Source organism: Ursus americanus, chromosome 36 (genome assembly GCF_024610735.1).
Source record: "Ursus americanus isolate L20-20 chromosome 36, mUrsAme1.1.p, whole genome shotgun sequence".
NCBI lineage: Eukaryota > Metazoa > Chordata > Mammalia > Carnivora > Ursidae > Ursus > Ursus americanus.
This window is the reverse complement of record NC_142162.1, coordinates 25,073,934-25,091,077: the sequence shown is the minus strand read 5'-3', so window position 1 is coordinate 25,091,077 and position 17,144 is coordinate 25,073,934. Positions and strand designations below refer to the sequence as shown.

General features: G+C 51.7%; 1 protein-coding gene across 1 annotated transcript in view; it reads right to left on the bottom strand.

Moving 5' to 3' along the window:
- Nucleotides 1-7,597: 7,597 nt before the first annotated feature.
- RTF1 (RTF1 homolog, Paf1/RNA polymerase II complex component) overlaps nucleotides 7,598-17,144 on the bottom strand; it is a 52,045-nt gene continuing 42,498 nt past the window's right edge. Inside the window, exons 8-18 of the mRNA XM_045771116.2 lie at nucleotides 16,310-16,487; nucleotides 15,262-15,344; nucleotides 14,007-14,094; nucleotides 13,806-13,913; nucleotides 13,145-13,222; nucleotides 12,423-12,544; nucleotides 12,179-12,236; nucleotides 11,445-11,522; nucleotides 10,854-10,949; nucleotides 10,003-10,114; nucleotides 7,598-9,743 (exon numbers count right to left, since the gene is read on the bottom strand). Coding sequence (XP_045627072.1) covers nucleotides 9,637-9,743; nucleotides 10,003-10,114; nucleotides 10,854-10,949; nucleotides 11,445-11,522; nucleotides 12,179-12,236; nucleotides 12,423-12,544; nucleotides 13,145-13,222; nucleotides 13,806-13,913; nucleotides 14,007-14,094; nucleotides 15,262-15,344; nucleotides 16,310-16,487 — 1,108 coding nt within the window. The 3' untranslated portion in view covers nucleotides 7,598-9,636. The remainder of the gene's footprint in view (nucleotides 9,744-10,002; nucleotides 10,115-10,853; nucleotides 10,950-11,444; nucleotides 11,523-12,178; nucleotides 12,237-12,422; nucleotides 12,545-13,144; nucleotides 13,223-13,805; nucleotides 13,914-14,006; nucleotides 14,095-15,261; nucleotides 15,345-16,309; nucleotides 16,488-17,144) is intronic.

The following is a 17,144-nucleotide window of genomic DNA, read 5'->3' as shown; positions in this document are numbered from 1 at the left end:
CCCCGGCGCGAGACTGCCCCGAGGCGGAGCCTGCGCGGCCTGCCCGCCTGGGCCCCGCCTCGGCCGCGCCCCCCGCCCACTCCTTTCACTTTCAGAGAAAGCGCGGGCCTCCAAGGGCCGGTGCCCGGCCGGGAAGCTCCTTGTTGCTCCTCCAGGTGGCCGGGAAGTCCAGACCTCGTGGACACAAAGCCAGGGCCTGGCCCGCGCGGCCCCTCTGTGCCCGCCCTCGAGGAGACGGGAGGGGTCGCCCCGCCCCCGGGCCCTACAGTCTTGGAGATGGTCCTGCTCTCCCTCTCCCGCCCTGTCCCTCCGGCTCCTTTCCGCGTTCCATCCATCCTGGGCCAAGTCTTCCAGGTTTCCAGGCTTTCCTACGCGCCCGGGGCCCCTTCAGCACAGAATGCAAGGCCATCAGCTTCCCGAAGAAGCCTCACCCCAGGGCGTGCGCCTTAGTAAGGACTCTGTCCGGGGAACGACCTGAGGCTTCTTGCCCCAAGTTCCCCACTTCCCAACGGGCAGAGAACAAGGTCAGGGGGCGGGGCCTTAATCTCTCCGTTTGTCTCGGCGGAGTCCTGGGCAGCGTCCCTTGGCCACTGGCTGGCAGAGGGGCTGAGCCCTTCTTCCTCCTTTACCTATGGAGTTGGGAGCTTGGAGTCTGCTGTGCGACCATAGCAAGTCACTTCACCTCCTCGAATTGCTGATTCTCCTCCGCAGGGCTGTTGTCCACCTCACAGGATTGCTACGAGAATACGATAAAATGAAAGATGTAAAATCTATAAAACGTTAGAATAGTTTTAGTGTGGGTGGTAGAACGAGCCAGCCAGGTTTGTCACACTCTCTATGTGATCTTGGGCAGTCTCTTCCCTTTGTACCTGACCCGGAGCTGTGGCTGTGACAGGGGAAGAGAACCCTGATGCTGGTAATTCACACTGCGTGTGAATGCCACTTACTCATCAGTGGCACCGTGGTGCTAGGTCTTCAGCCACTTGACAAGTTAGTGGTCAGCTAACTGCAAGGCTGCTTTGAGTAGAACTGCATATTTCATAACATTTCTTGTCTTCCCCCAAATGCCACCGGTGAGGATCCCTCCTCAGGTGGCCAGTGCCTCAGGATTGTTGGGGGCCCTGTGGCAGGATGCCCCAGAAGGTTGCCTCCAATACTGAGGGAGGCCAAAAGGAGAAACTTTCCTGCCCTTGTCTCCCCCAGCCGGATTCAAGGATGGCCCCGGGGGAGAGAAAAGGAGGGTTCAGAGAGAGAATAGGAAGCTTCAGCAGAGCAGAAAGGAGAAGATCCTGGGGGAATTGCTGAAGAAAGTCAGAGTGTGGGAGGATGAGTGGAGAGGAAGGAGGGAATGCGGGAGTGAAAGAAGGAAATACAGGAGTTGGAGTATTCTAGTCCTCTGGGGAGAGGTTGGGAAATCACATGGTGACCTCCTCTGGGGCACAGGGGTCTTGAGAGCCTGGGTGTGTGTGTGAAGGGTGTTCTCTAGAGCTTGGCGGCCCAGAAGCACACATGTCTCCTGCACTCACCTCCCTCCCTCCCTCTTTGGGGGCTACCCTGGTCTTTGGTAGGACTGGGACTGCCCTCAGGGCAGGGGAGGGCTGGGGGCCAACCCAGGGTGGGGAGAGCCAGTGAGGATCTTCCAGAACTGGAAATGTGGGAGGGGAAATGAGAGGAGAGAACACGTGTTGTGCACCTGTCAAAGTTTGTGTGCCAGTCAATGTCCGGACAACGCGGGAGGCACAAGCAAGGCGGGGGGTCTCTGTCCTGGCTGCCAAGAGAAAACTGAGGGGCAATTCCTTTTCTTCTTGTACCAGGCACTTGTCCTAAGGCCAGCAACCAAAGAAGAGCTCTTTGCCATCCCACCCAGGTGTCCCTCAGTGGAAAGGTAAGGGCAAACCTGGGAGTGGGTATTGAGAGCTCATTTCATAGACTTTTAGAGCGGAAAGACCTTTAGATGCATCCCATTCTCCTCAAAATACAGGAGAAGTAACAAAGGAGTTAGACGGCTCAAGCCCAGGAGGTTAAGGTCTTTGCACAGGGCTGCAGAGCTAGCTGGTGGAAAAGCCAGAGAGCGCCTCGGCTAGGTCCCTGAGTTCTACTCCTGTGCCATGCATACTTTCTTTTATTAGAGTCTTGTAGTTCAGTGTCTCGTTCCTTGTCCAATGAACGTAGAGTCCGCCTCCACCTACCACAGGCAGAAGGCGTAAGGGGCACATATTGGGGGACAAGGTCAGGAGGCTCTCATGTCCTCTTGGTTGAGCCAGGAGTGACCTTTCAAGTCCTGGAATCCTGTTGTTTGTGAGCCAGTTTCCACAGTCTGTAAGGCTATGAGTAGATGGCTATGTGTACGCCTCTGTGGAGAAAATCAGACCACTGTGTAGATGGGAGAATGAGGAAATGGGGGGGTGCAGAGAGGAATGTTTCAGGGTTTTGATGGTCATGAGGTGGCTGATCTGAGATAGGCCATGTGTGTCCATCCTTCTGCCTTATCCACAAGGCCAGCTATGTGTCTGGGGAGAAAACCGATCTTTCTTCTTGTGCATTTCAGTTCAGGGATCCTCCCGTACCCCAGAGGCCTGCTCCCTGGAGTGTCTGAGTTTTCACCCCTCTCCATGGCCTTCAGGATTTATCAGGCCTGGGAGCTACATTTCTTCTAGGGGGTAACAACACTGGGCACAAAAGCTGGGAAAGGGGGAAGCCTGGAAAATGGGGTGTGTGAGGTGAGGGTTTTCTGAGGGGCTGGTTTCATTCCCCAGCCTGGCCCATTTAGCTCTGCCCCTGTTCCCTCCACTCCCAGGGCAGTACCAATGGCCCCAAGGGCAGGAGTTAAAGTCACTGCTCACCATCCCCAGTCAGGCAGAGTGCCAGTCTCTTCTTCCTGAGACCCACAGGCAGGGAGGGAAAAAGGATGGAGCAGAGCCTTTACTTTGAGGGAACTTGAAAGCTTCTCCAGAGGGAGCAGAGCCTCTATGGTGTGTGTGTGCGTGTGTGTGTGTGTGTGTGTATCTGTGTGTTTGGGGGGGGAGTTGCCCGGGTGGTGGCATATCTTCCTCTGGACCAAGTGGTACAGGATCTCAACTGGTCAACAACAAGACATGCTCTGTGGGAGTTGGTATCTCCCACGGGACTTTCTGACCCCCAAGATTCCAGTGTTTTGTGACAATACCTGTGATTCATTCATTCATTCACAGAGCAAACTCCCCCTGAGCGGCTTCCTCAAACCAGGCATTGTGCTAGTCAAAAGGACACAGGAATGAGTAGCTCCTATAATGCCCTCCCTTCCTTACTTGGAGTGGCGGGGTAGCACTTTACATTGTCTTCTGGAGAAAGGAAACCAAAAACAGGCCCCAGGATGCTAAATGGCTCTGTTTCCAAGAGACTGTCAGTGAGACCTTGCCCCTTCCGCTGCTAGGGCATCCCACCCCGTTCCCCAGCCCCCTCAGTCTGATGCCCTTCTCTGCCTCCAGCATACTAGAGAGGGCGCTGGAGGGCTGGCCAGAGCCAGGGCCAATGGCAACTCGAGGGGCGGGGGAAGAATTGGAGGGCTCCTTCCTCCTGGGTAGAGGAGTGAAAGGCTGTTTTCACCTAACAACCCCAGACCCTTTTCCTCACCTCTGGGTTTCTCTTCCTCCCCGTGCAATCTCTCACCCCTTTAGCGATAGACCTGGTGGGAATATTCTGGGTTTGTGAGGTAGGGTAGTTTCCCAGGGCTAGGAAGCCAACAGCGTTTGCTGACCCTTCACCCGCTGAATCACTCCAGTTTAAAACAAACAGAATGTGCCAGCACGCCTGTGTATGCGCAATAAGAACATTTTCTCTCCTGACACACTTCGGAAACAAGGCTTCCCATCCCTCCCAGGAGCCTGTGTTCCTGTGGTTCTCCCTCCTCCTCTCTCCAGAACTCAGAACCCACAGGATCTCTCCCAGTGGCCAGTGGAGGCAGAGGGGACCGAGAGCATCTGAGGTCAAGGATGCAGCTGCCGGTCCAAGGGACTGACGGCTCTGAGAACGCCCGGGGCGCCTGTCGGCCTCCGTCCCCCATGTCCCCACCAGGGCACCTCCCGGAATCTTGTACCCGATGGTGTGGGTGCCTCCCCGAATTCCATTGGTGATATCTCTGCCGGTCTGACTTCCACCCCGGGTGCCTGGCGACCGAGTCCACGGAGCCTGCGGTTGCCGGGCGAAACGAGGAGGCCCCGGGGAAGCTGCGCACAGGCCCCAGGTCCCGCGAGGGAGCGCCGGCTCCGCCTCCGCGCCGGCCGCGGGGCTTGAAAGCTGGGGCCCCGCTCCCAAGTCCGGGAAGTCACCGGGACGCGCATCCCGCTGGGGTCCACGCCTGGAGGAGCGCGCGCACGTGCAGGCGGCGGGGCCCAGAGTGGGCGAGCAGAGGCCGAGGCTGCTGGCTCGTCGGGGCCCCGGGCGCACCGGCCCCAGGTGAGCCGGCCGCTTCCATCTGCCGCCGCCGCGTTTCTCGCTGTCTTGGGTCGAACCCAAGGGATGGGCAGCCTGGGTCTCAGACCCGCGGGCGCTGCGGTCTGGGGACAGGATGGGAGGGACAGGTGGAATCGAATGCCCCCGAACGCAGCGGTTCCGCTGGACATCCGCTTGCCCCCCTTCCATCCCCTTCCCTCCACCACATTGATTGGGCGTTAACGAAGTGCCAGGTGGCGCTGGGTGCTGGGGTACGCGGCGGACACAAGTAGCTTCCAGGCTGAGCGTGGAGACTCGTGAATAGTAACAGTACAGCGTACCGAGTGCCGCGCTGGGGAGAGCCAGCAGAAGATGCTCCCAAACCCGAGTGGGAGGGGAGATCAAGGAAGGCTTCCGGAGGAGGCAACCTTCGGGCTGAGCGCTGAAGGGTGAGGAGGAGTTCTGGGGGTGGGGGGCGACATGGATGGAGACAGACCAGTGCATTCCTGGTGAGAGGTAAATGTAGGCTGAGCAAATGCCGTCTCTGCGCGCTTTGCAAAGCAGGGTCACTGACAGCTAAAAATGAAAAAAATAATAAAATAAAATCTTTTTAAAGTAGGCTCCATGGGGCTAGAACTCACGACCCTGAAATCAAGAGTCAGTGGCTTAACTGACTGAGCCACCCAAGGTGCCCCATAAGAAATTTGCTATTTTAAAGAAGTCACCGTGGGAAGGACCACAACGTTTTGTTAGTCTTCTTTATGCGTATTTTCCGGTTTGGTACTTTTTTTTTAAATGACTTTTGGTGATGGTGGGTAGGTGAAGCCTCACAATCTTTCGGAGCCTACTGAGTTGGTGGTGAGGTCGGGGGGGGGGGGCTTCCCAGCCACTTTCAGATTGGCCAGTCTGCAGAGTGAAGGCCAAAAAGCAGCACTTCTGGACTGTCCCCAGGCGAGCCCCGGTGCCCACCCTTCAGAATCTCAACCGGGGAGCAGAACTTCTTGGCCCCAGAGGTGGGAGTTGCCAGGAGCTTCTGAGCCGAGTGCTCCAGCTTCTGGCAGCCCGGCTGCCCCACTCTGGCTGGTCTCCTGCCGCCTACACCTCCTCCCTCCGCCCGCTGCCCACTCCATCCCCAACCTCCTGCCACTCTGTCCCCGAAGTCTCTCCTCCCAAGCCCAGCAGCCTCTGCTCCAACAACAGCATTTATTGAGCTGCTTCTGAGGAAAGGTACACTTAATCTTTAACACGATCCTGACAGATCTTATGTTAAAGATGGGAAATTTGTGGCTGTGAGGAGTTCACTGGCTCAGCCCTAGCTAGTAAGCGGCAGAACTGGGATGTGAACCCTGCACTGAGCCTGCAGTGCCGTGTGACTCTTGGCTCTCCCCTGGGCCCAGAGCACCATCTGGAATCCCTAGATGTGCCTATGCTGCAGTAGCTAAGCCCCTACACAGGGCCAAGAACTCCACCTCCAGGTTCTGCTCAGCCAGGACTGGGGCTGGCCTGGGGAACCTTTCAGAGAAGACACGGTGCCCTTCGGCCCTCTGAAGGTGCTGCCGCTCCCTCCAGCCTAACACTTTCCTCCTCAAGGGAACTCGGAGGGCCCCAGTGGTCAGTGAAGTCACGCAAAAACTCCGCACTAGGGGTTGATGGTCTCCTGGCTCCCGAGAATTGCTGGACACTGGCACCCAGGATTACCCAAGGAAAGCCCCCCACACCAAGGCCCCAAGGTCAAGTTGACCTGTCTCCCCTCTGCCTGTGGCAGTCAGCTTTCTGCCCCCAGGTATGGCTCCCCCAGGGCACTGGATCCCGGGACATGCACGGGTAAGGCTGTTCTCTGCTCAGAATCCCTGCTCTCTAGGGCCGAGGGAAACTGTTCCCAGCAGTCAGGTAGTGGGAGTGTTAAGGAGATGGAAAAGACCTCTCGAGTACAGTTGCGGGGTGAGCCCCAGGAACCCACCTCTCCCAACACCAGACGCAGGCTTGGACTGGGTGCCTACCATTGTTGTCACCTCCCACCTTCCCATCTCTAAAGGGGAGCAGGTGATCCAGGATGCTGTTTCCTAAAACACAGTCAGAAAGGTCGGACACCCATCCTCAGCAAGTGCGGCTGTGAAACCTTGCAGATCTCCCAAGCTCCGGAGATGGAGGAAAGGATACTAGTATTTCCTCCATAACCTCCAGTCCCTAGGCTCCCCCTTCCCACTCCTGATAAACCGGAAACAGGATAGCAAAGGAACTGCGCCCAGTCCACTGAAAGCTGGAAGCAGCAGCCTCTCACCGGGGCTAGGCAGTTTTATCAGGGTCCTACCAGATTCTGTTCAAGCCGGTTGGTATCTTCCAAGGTAGGAAGTAGACCAGGCCAACTGGAGGGCTCCCTGGCTCTAGCCAGCTTCCAGAGAAGCTTCTGGGGAACCAGGCTGCTGAAGAGTTGAAAACAGCCACTTTCACTTTGTGGGGTGTCAGGCTAAGAGAAGGGGAAGGAGGGAAACCAAGCCAAATAGAGGCTCTCTTGGACGTTCAAAACATGACTTCGAGTCATCGCTCGGGATGCAATCCTTGGACTACATCTGATCCCCTTGTTAAAACAGGGTGGAAAGTTTATTTACAAATATCTGTACAGTTTGAGTGACAGGTCAGGACTCCACAGAAACAAAGAAAACAAAAGCATTTTTTTTGAAGGGAAGTTGTAAGCAGTAGACTTTCCCTGCACCTGTCAGAAGCAAGACAGACAAACAGACCCATACATCATGAGCTAGGCTTATGGACATTGGCCTTTTTGCTTCTTGGAAGGAAGTGAAAAATGTATAAAGCAGCCTTAGGTGCCACACCCTTCAACACTGAAACCACATGGCGGGGGGGGGGGGGGCGTTGGTGGTGTGTGTGTGTGTGTGGAGCAGGGAGCCATGGCAGGAACTCCCCAGCCTAAGAAAGACAGTGAACTGCCAAGAAACCCAGCTGGGGTGGGGGAGACCCAGCCAACATCTTTCGCCTGGTTAAGATCTCAGTTCAGAGGCCCTGCCTCAGTGGAGACTGGAGACAAGTTCTCGGTTCCTGACTCCAATCACCAAGGAGACGACTCAGGTGACGTGCTGGTTGGCCTTTCTCCTTGCTGGGTGGCGGCGTCTCAGAAGAAAGTTTCAGCAGCTGCGTGTGGGGAGGTAGTGGCAAAGTGGCTACAGTGTGATGCAGTTTTAATAAAAATTTTATTACACAGCCATAATGTAACCGACACGTCTCCAAATCCAAATGATAGTAAATACAGATCTACAGGGTGGGTCAGAATGACTCCAGCAAATTGTATGGGTTCTATGATTTCATGTCTTTGAAAACCAGAAAGAAAAAACAGTCCAGGTTTGTCATGATACGAGAGGTCCCAGCAGCCTCCAGGACTCTGCTGGAGTCTGGGCAACGGTTCGCAGTCTGTGATTCCATATTTACGCAACAGTCTCTAAAGGGTTTCGGTCAATGGACTGTTCAAGTATATATGATTTTAATGAGTCCATTGCCACCTTTTGCCCAACCGAACTGCGGCACAGCTACCACAGGGCTATGTCACAGTCACAGTTCACCAATTTTACAGTCACAATACTTTTAAAAAACCATCCATTGCTGCTTCTTTTTAAAATAAAAAAGTGTAAACTAAGTTAAAGCAACACCGAGGCTCTACTAAACCCAGAAGAGTCACCAAGTTCATTTTTCTGTTTAAATACGACTCAAGTCTGTGATTTCCCATCATCCCGCTTCCTTACAGAAAAGTAGGGTGCAGAAGTACAAAGCAGCGCCTCTAAGTTCCTCTCCCTCTCGTGGGACTCGGCAGCTCTCAGCTGTTTCTTTAGCTTAGTTCTTGGTATATATAGTCAGCTGTACTTTGTTCTGAAAAGATTTGTTAAATGCCACTTTTATTTACACTTGGAGCTTTACACCTGAGAATGATTATCAAGCAGTCAGCTTATCTCTTTTCAAACATTTCATAAAGACATACACACTTCTTTGCTGGCTTCACCCTAGCGGCCCAACAATATATATGCTTACCATATATATATGTATACACACGCACAAAACTGCACATGCTTGTAACATTTGCAACCTAAGTCTTTTTGTGTTCGCTCTCTCCACATTCACGTTGAATACTTTCTCTTAGAAAAACAAAACAAAATATTACTCTTTCTGAAACAGCAAAACAGAATCACTAGGAAGAGACAAGTACATGGGGTGGGGAAAAGACACAGTCTGTGTTCAGCCAAGAAGCTGTGGGCCGTACCCAGGGGTGAGCAAGACACCTGCACTGCCCTGTCCGGTACCTGGCCGGGGGCTTCCCTCCCGCCTGCTGGGACACAGCCTACGGGGCAGGGACGACACGGGGGTGCTTTCTCTGAGGTGGGAAGGGAGGGGGAAAGGGATGTGGGGGAGGGGATGTTACACAGCTACAGCAGTCAGGCCTGTTTAGTAAGAAGAATCACATTTAATGAGTTTCTTTCTTGCAGTTTCAGATGCTCGAGTACAGCTGAAAAAATCTGAAACAGCTACAGACCCATGACAGACTGATACAAAGAGTACTGCATTTAAAAAATGATAAAAAATCCACACTTACACACACACACACACACACACACACACACACTCTCTCTCTCTCTCTCAAATAGCGCCCCCCCCCCAATGTACACTTTTTGGAAACTAAATTGGACTTGAAAACCTCTCTTCTGCAGAGATGGGAAGAAGAGAAAGATGAGGAGAGAGGAAGGAGGACTGCAGGTGCCCAGTCCCCACTCCCTCCACAAGGGTCCGGTGCCAAATGGTCAATGGTTGGGTCCGAGGCAGCCCACGGAGGAGACTGCCTAGTGCTGCTGCTGTCGCCACCAGGGGCTCCAGCAAGAATCCCAGCTCCACGCTAATACTGAATGTGTGCAGAGTGGCCAATGAACTGTGCTGGTTTCAAAACAAAAACAAAAAAACAAAACAAAAAGAAAGGCAAACACAAATCTAAAGACATGGATAAAGCCCGAGAGAGCCCAGGCCTGCACTGGGTGAGAGGCCTGGGCGGGGTGGAGATGGTGCAGACAAGGGAGGTCTATACAGCAAATGGTTTATATTACAGATGACTGGCAGTTTAGAGTCTCTTCCCAGTTCTGCTGCTCCAGCCCAAAGAGGGCAAATCAAAGGAAAAGAGGAAAAGAGGACACTGTGATGGGGCATGCAGGGTCAGAAGCAGCAGGCTGGGCGCGCTCAAATAAGCCCTCGTCGTTTTTTGTAGTCTTCCAAGTTTAGCGATCTCCTTGGAGCCCCATCTTTGGCTGGTGGAGCCTTGGAGGTGATGGCCAAAGCCTTTGACTCTGTGGGAGAGAAGAGCAAACTGGCATCTGAGGAGCCTACCAAGTCCTTTCAGTCTTACGCGGCACTCCTTCCGGTGGCCTGCCTGCCTGTCCCTGCTCCCTCTCCCACGCACCGGCAGCCCCGCTTCCTCTGGCCTCTATAAAGACGGACGAGCGGACGCCCGCACTTCTTCCCGAAAATCAGGCCTCCCTGCCGGCCAAGTCCAGCCTTACTGCCATCTGGTCCTCGGCCATCACTGCGTTCCCCACCCTCACCTACCCGAGCTGGGAACTTGTAAATCAATCTTCACGTCGAAATCATGTACTTTGAACAAATCTTCTGAGAGGTCGCTGGCTGACTTAGAATTCAAATCTTTATCCTTTCCCTGGCCCTGCAATGTGAAGAGAAAAACTCATTATAAAAGTATAAATGCAAGTGGACTTCAAGTAGCAGCAGCCACTAATGGTTAAAAAAAAAAAAAAAAAGCTTTGGCTCAAACTCATCAGCTCTTTCTGCTAAAGCCCTTTCCCGATTCCTTCTCTCAGAGGGAGGATAGCAGAGGCCATGACGGTATCTTTTCTGAGGCCTCAAAGAGGAAAGGGAAGGCTCATGTCTGTGGTGTGGGGGACAAGGGGCTTAAGACAATAAGCTACCTTCTGACCCACGATTTCAGAAATTCCTGGGACAGTCTGGGCTCCACAGGAAAAGCCCTAACTTACGCAAAAAACTGCTTCTAAATGGACAGTTTCTCTGTTGAACATTTTAGTTTTCAAAGAGCGTTCACCTTTGTAACCACCTGATCCTTATGTGTCATCAGCGTCCCCCAATTATCCGGTGAGGCAGCAGGATAGCGAGTATTATCCCCGTTTTACACGTGAGAAAATGTGGATCAGAGGGCTAGCTGTCAGTCGCCTAAAGCTGTACTCAAGGCCTTAGCTAAGTAGTGGTGTTGGGTTGAGCATGTAGGTTCTGAGAGCTCAGCAGCTGCTTATTTTATTTGTAAAGCATCAGGATGGGGAAAGGGCTGCCAGTGGGAGGCTCTGCTCCTCCGGGGGACGGTCAGGCCTAACCCAGGCCGAGCGTCCAGGCCGGCAGCGCTGCTCTGCAGCCACAGGCGGCACCGCACTTGCCTTGCTCATTTCCTTCGGAGCATCTGGTAACACTCCAGAACCGTATTTTGCATTCAGCTGGGCCAAGATGGCAGCTTGAACAGCTGGGTCTCTGGACTGAGAGAGAAATTAGTTATTTTAGAGATTATTTAACACTCACACACTGCTATGCCAGATTCTTTCCCACTGACCACCGCTAACATCACAAGCACCACAGTGCACCCGTCAGCAGCTCGGTGGGGTTTTCCTCAAGGCAGCAAAGAGAAGCAATTAAAGCTTTGAAGCCCAGCCCAGGCCGGCCTGGCCCTAGGTGGCCCAGCCTCCACACTCCTAATGTCTGCTGCATGGGTAAAACCCACCCTGACGCAGGAGGGGTGAGTCCGGAGGCGTCTACAAATCTGTGCCAGGTTTTCACTACCTGTGTATCCTACAGCAAGATTTAAAAAAAAGAAAAAAAAAAAAGAAAAAGAGGTAGCCAGACCCAAGAGTTTGAGGCAAGCAAATCCCACTAAGACAACATTATTTTTAACTTCCTTATTAATCTCCTAATGGAATTGATTTTATGCCCTAGAATCTAGGTCCTGACTAAAAACGTCCTCTTTCGGCACTCACGTTAGAAACGATGGTAGGTTTGCACTGCCGCCTGGTAAAGGGATCCATCTGTTGGTTTTTCATGTTGTGACTTTCAGCCTGAAACAGAGAGCACGCATTACAGAACTGTGTCTCCTTTTCCCTCCCCTTCGTTTATCCTAAGCTTACGTATAAACCACCATCTTTGCAAGGGCTAAAGCAAATCAAAAGTGGTCGCTCATCCTCTTCCCTTCAAGAACACCAGAGCAGATATGGGGGCGGCAACCGAAAGAACGAAAGTGCAAGTCAGTAAAGGTGAATACCTGTGGAGAAGCAGCTACGGGACGGGGAGGGCAAGGCGGGCAGGAGACTGCTGCTTTTCATTATCACTCAATAACTCCGATGGGTCTCCGTGTGCACCCAGAGCATGTGTATGTGAAGTGTACGTGCTACGTCAGTAATTAAAAAAATAAACAGGATGGGGCGCCTGGGTGGCACAGCGGTTAAGCGTCTGCCTTCGGCTCAGGGCGTGATCCCGGCGTTATGGGATCGAGCCCCACATCAGGCTCCTCCGCTAGGAGCCTGCTTCTTCCTCTCCCACTCCCCCTGCTTGTGTTCCCTCTCTCGCTGGCTGTCTCTATCTCTGTCGAATAAATAAATAAAATCTTTAAAAAAAATAAAAAATAAATAAACAGGAGCAAGAAATATGGAAGATTTTGTATCATTTTATTAATTAAAATTGTTTTCAGTGATCCAAATAAAGTTGTCTTACTCACCACAAGGGCCTTCTCAGACTCCACGATGTTCCACTCCCGGTTCCGCTGGTTGATGTAACTGTGGGGGAGTAAGAGGTGCGTCAGTGGGCTGTGGAAGGGGGGAGGGAACCACTCAGCCCTGATCCCAGAGCCACACGGAGCCAGCGCAGCGCAGGGGGTGCAAGGCCATGGGCTCGCCTGCTGACTGCGGCAAGGTCTGTGGGTACCAAATAGGAGCCCAACCCAAACAGGCTCCGTCACACACCTGATAGCAGATATGTTCTTGGTCCGCTGGCGGTCCAGGGCCTCTGCCCGCTCCTCCAGCTCATTCAGCTGGTCTTGGATCTGTTTGGCCTTGTCTTGATCCCCCAGGTCCTCAGCCATGGCCTGCACACAGAGAGACGTGTGAGTTCTTGGCTGTGACAGGCCCTGTATCAAGTGTCCCCTTCCAGCACAGGCGAGACAGCTCACGTGATGAACAAATGACAGGAAATATGAAAGGACACTGAAAACAAACTTTACAAATGCAAGGTTTGTAATTCTTATTATAGTAGTTAACATCTTGCCATATCCTCTCTGGCCCTGGGCTCCTGGTAGCAGGGACGTGCAGCACTGACCTCGGAACCCAGGCCTGTGGGGCTCACTCACCCTAACAACACTCACCCCCGTCCTGATGTGAAGAATGGAGAGCCAGCCAGCTCAGTTGGGCTGGGCAGTACCATTTGTTCAGACCCAGTGCTGAGAGGACCCTGGCTTCCGTCTCATTACACACAAAACAAAAGGGACTAGGAAGTAAGAAGAATGGAACGAATGCGATCTGTTTCCACTTACAGAAAGGAACATGGCCAAGGGATGGTGCGCAGGCGCCAGGAAAGCACCGTGTTGCTTCCACTGGACCCAATCCCACCACCACTAACCGAGGGGATGAACAAGCCTGATTTCCACATCTTACAGGATGAGGAAGGAGGTTCAAGTGCAAGTCCTCACCTTTTCCTTCAGCAGCTGAGTCTTCTTCATAGCATAGTTGGGTGGAGCTTTTCTGAACCTTTCTTTCTCTTTTACAATCTGTACCAGAGAGGAGATACCAGCAGTGAGGTATTCCTAAACTATTTCTGGAGACAGGCTAACGAGCCCATTTTGGAGACAAGCAGCTAGTTAAAAGGGGGCTGCTCTTCCTACAGCAGTGTCATGCCCCAGAGAGAGAGAGAGAGCGAGTTCATTCCAAGGAATACTATGCTGCTTCCAGGGTCACGCAGATTCTTCTGGGACAGTCTGAAGGAACATGCACCAGTAAACAGCAGCAGCCCAAGGACCTGGTACTGTAAGGCTAGCCACTGTCCAAGAGAACAGAGATCAAAGAATTTTACCAAAATGTTTTGGAGAAAGGAAACTCTTGAAGGACCAAGCCTAGCAGAATACAGATCCCTGAACTCTAAATACACTTCTTTACTCTATGACTTCAAATGAGAATGTATAGAGAAAATCTGGAAGAACTATCAAGAAGGTAGTAATATCAATATTCTCTCATTCTTGTGCAATATTAGCACAGGTAAAAACGTCAAGATACAGGGAAAGAGAAGAAAGTCACGATCTTCTCCAACACTGCTTCTTACTGAACCTCCAGTCTCTGGGACGCCAGGTTTCTCACCTCTTCAATGTCCTGATCATTGAATTTATAATTAAGAGCTTCTTTAATAGACAACTCCTTCTTATTGATTTCATCTAGAGTGGGCAACTGCATGCCAGCAGAGAACATCTAGACCAAAACACAACAACGGGTTATTAATAAGAGATTCTGGAAACTTTCTCAGGGTTTTCATGAACAGCTAGGGGCTATCTATCCACTTACCGCCTCTTTCCATTTCATGAATTCGCTTTCAGTGAATTCTTGGTTTGAGACAAACTCTAGGCGGAACACTCGTTGGTCGTTGCCATGCCTACATAAAAAAAGAGACAGCATTTCCAAGAATGGGTATGTTACCTGCAGCAGCAGCGAAGCAACCCAACCAGACTGTGAACCACTTAACTCTGTGGTTCTCAATCCTGGCTGCCCTTGAGAAATCACCTAGGAAGATCTGTAAAAATTCTGTCAAAGCACCATTCTAGTTCAACTGAGCCAGAATCTCTGGGAGTAGGAACCAGGAATGATATTAAACAAACAATACGTCTCAGGCTGTTCTAATGGGCAGGCAGGATAAAGAATCACAGCTAGCGCTGGGGAAAAACAGACTTGGCCAGTGCTTCAAAAGTCCATTTACAATAAAATCTGTCACGGTCAACTGGCACCAAGGATATGAAATATTATGTGGATATCTGAATCACAAGGAAACTCCATTCCCTAGAGAGAAAGCACACTGCCTTCTGACTGACCACTACGGTGGCAAAGTTAAGCGAGTCCGTGCCATTCTTCTACGGACAATCACTCTCTGCATGTCATGGTCACTCCCTATCCCAACTGGCTCTTTTAAAACAGACCAGGAAAATGATGGGGACAGAAGGGAACGGAGACCACAGAGACCAAATTAGGCCAGGATACAGCCGAATCTACCAGCTGCTATTTGCAGTGATCCTGACAAACTACTTCTGTTTCTTCTTATGTAGGGTCTCTAGAATTTTCAGGCTCCAAGAGGGGACGAATTTGCCTGTGTTTGCTTTGTTTTTGCCTCCATCCTGATGCTCAGAACAGTGGCACACGGCAGGCACTCAGTAAGGATCATGTTACTGAAGAGGAAACCAAGTCCTGAGAGGAGGCTCGACCTGTCAAAGATCAGGTTAGTTAGGGAGACAGCCAGGACCAGAAGCAAGCCCCCTGACCATGGTCACCAGAGAAATGCCCGCAGGGCTCTAGATGGGGCGAGCTCCCAACCTGCCTTTTTCCTTCTCTGTGTCCTACCACTTCTTGTCCCGGATTTCCCCTGTGAGAGAGAGATACCCTCCCTTTCCCTACAGGCAAAGGCAGAATAAGTTTCTGGCCAAGTCCCCTGTGGGGACAACGGAAATTCACGCTAACAAGAAACATCGCATTGGGCGAGAATGACAGCCCCAACACAGCCAGTGCCCGAGCGCGGCAGGAGCAGAAGCTGCCACGGCGGCGCCTCCCCTACCGTAGCTGGAGCCCTTTGTTTGTCCTGGTGCCACCAAGCTGGTAAACTTTAGCAGTTTCCACAACACCCGTGATCTCAGCCACCTAAGTGAAAGGACAGAGACCAGTTAAAAACAGACTTTTTCAGAGCTCTCCACACCACTCCCTCTTTGGCTCTACCCACCCAACTGCGGACGAGTGACCCTGCACTGAGAGGACCCCACAGCTGCCAGGTGCTCTGGGCACGTTCCTCAGGTTCAGAACCCAGATGGCCAAGCACCAGGAGCCCCCAACACAGCGGGAGCAAGCGCTGGGAGAGGAGGCGCTTGGCCTGGTGGGGCCCGTTAGAAGCTTCCCCTCTGACTTAACTTGACCTTACCGAGGGGATGTACTGGGGACCTCAGAGGTCCGTTTTATCAACCAAATGCGAAGACCATGGAGGTCAGTTTCTGTTTGTCAAGCTTTCTGGGACACAGCATGGCTGCTGGTCCTCACAGAAGGAGGTAAACACATATTAAAACCATACAACCCAGGCTAAAACAAACAAAAAGAAAAAGAAAAAAACCAAACAGCTATGTTCCAGCCACCCAGATCACAGACGCAGGGCCAGAACTCACAAAACCACCTCTATTAGGTTGGAGGGTGGTTTTTTGTGTTTTTGTGTTTGTTTTTAAACCTCAATATAATTCTGTTTTAGAAGTCACTTAGTATGTAACATGGAAAATTTTCATTTATTTATTTTTCAAATGAACAAAGCTTCCAGATTATGTAACTCCCAATGAATACTCCCTAAATGTCTCTCTTCTCGCTTTTATATGAAAGGAAAATAAAGAGAGTTATTCTAAATCCAAACCCCCCTCCAGTGGGCTCCAAAGACTCGTTCTGGCAGCAGGTCATGCATGATCTCTGGTTACCTCAGACTGTCCTTATTCTACAGGCATCTCAATTAGAGTCTATTTTCCCGTCAAACGGTAGCAGAAAAGTGACAGACTTGTTCAGCAGCTCCTACTCCCAGTCAAGAATCATTATATTTAAAACATGGACAATTGTCCATGGAAAGAAACACCAACCCGGTAAACTGGTTTGCTGTTGTGGTTTCCAATGCCAATCCGTACAAAACATCCTGTGACCGTTTTAGCAAAGAAGGGCATGTGACACCAACGCTCTAGCTTATGCCGTGATAATCGAACCCGATTCAATTCCTCGGGTAAGGAGACTGGTTGTGATTTGGGAGGGATCTCTTCTTTCCTGTGAGGAATAAAGGGCAATGGGAAAAGTGTTCCTCATAAAAACAGAACAAGGGGCGCCTGGGTGGCTCAGTCGGTTAAGCGTCTGACTCTTGATTTCGGCTCAGGTCATGATCTCAGGGGTTGTGATATCCAGCCCCGTGTTGGGCTCCACCCTGGGTGTGGAGCCTGCTTAAGGTTCTCTCTCTCCCACCCTCTCCCCCGCATCCCCCGACCGGTCTCCGGCATGTGCTTTCTCTGGAAAAACACAACAAAACAAAAAACCCACAAACAAAACAACGACAACAACAAAAAATCAGATCAAGATACATAAATACCATCAACTTCTTAAAACTTAACCAAAGTACGTGAAATTAACCACAGGAGAAATAAATGCAGCCACAGGCAAGAGTGGTAACAGAATCCTGTTCCTAACTGGTAGAATGAATGGTCTTCACTGAGGCTGTCATTCCAGATAACCTATCAGAGTAGGAAAAGTAACAGAAGCTCCAGACCAGTCTGAGCGGGACATGAAGTCAGTTCTTACCTGCCAGGCCCAGGGGTGCAGGCTAGGAGCTGAAGGCAGGAGCATATGTTTGGGCTGATGTGTTGGGGAACTCAGCTCTGCACTTCAGGGTACTAACCAAACCAGAGTTCACCATCCAAACAAGAACTCTGG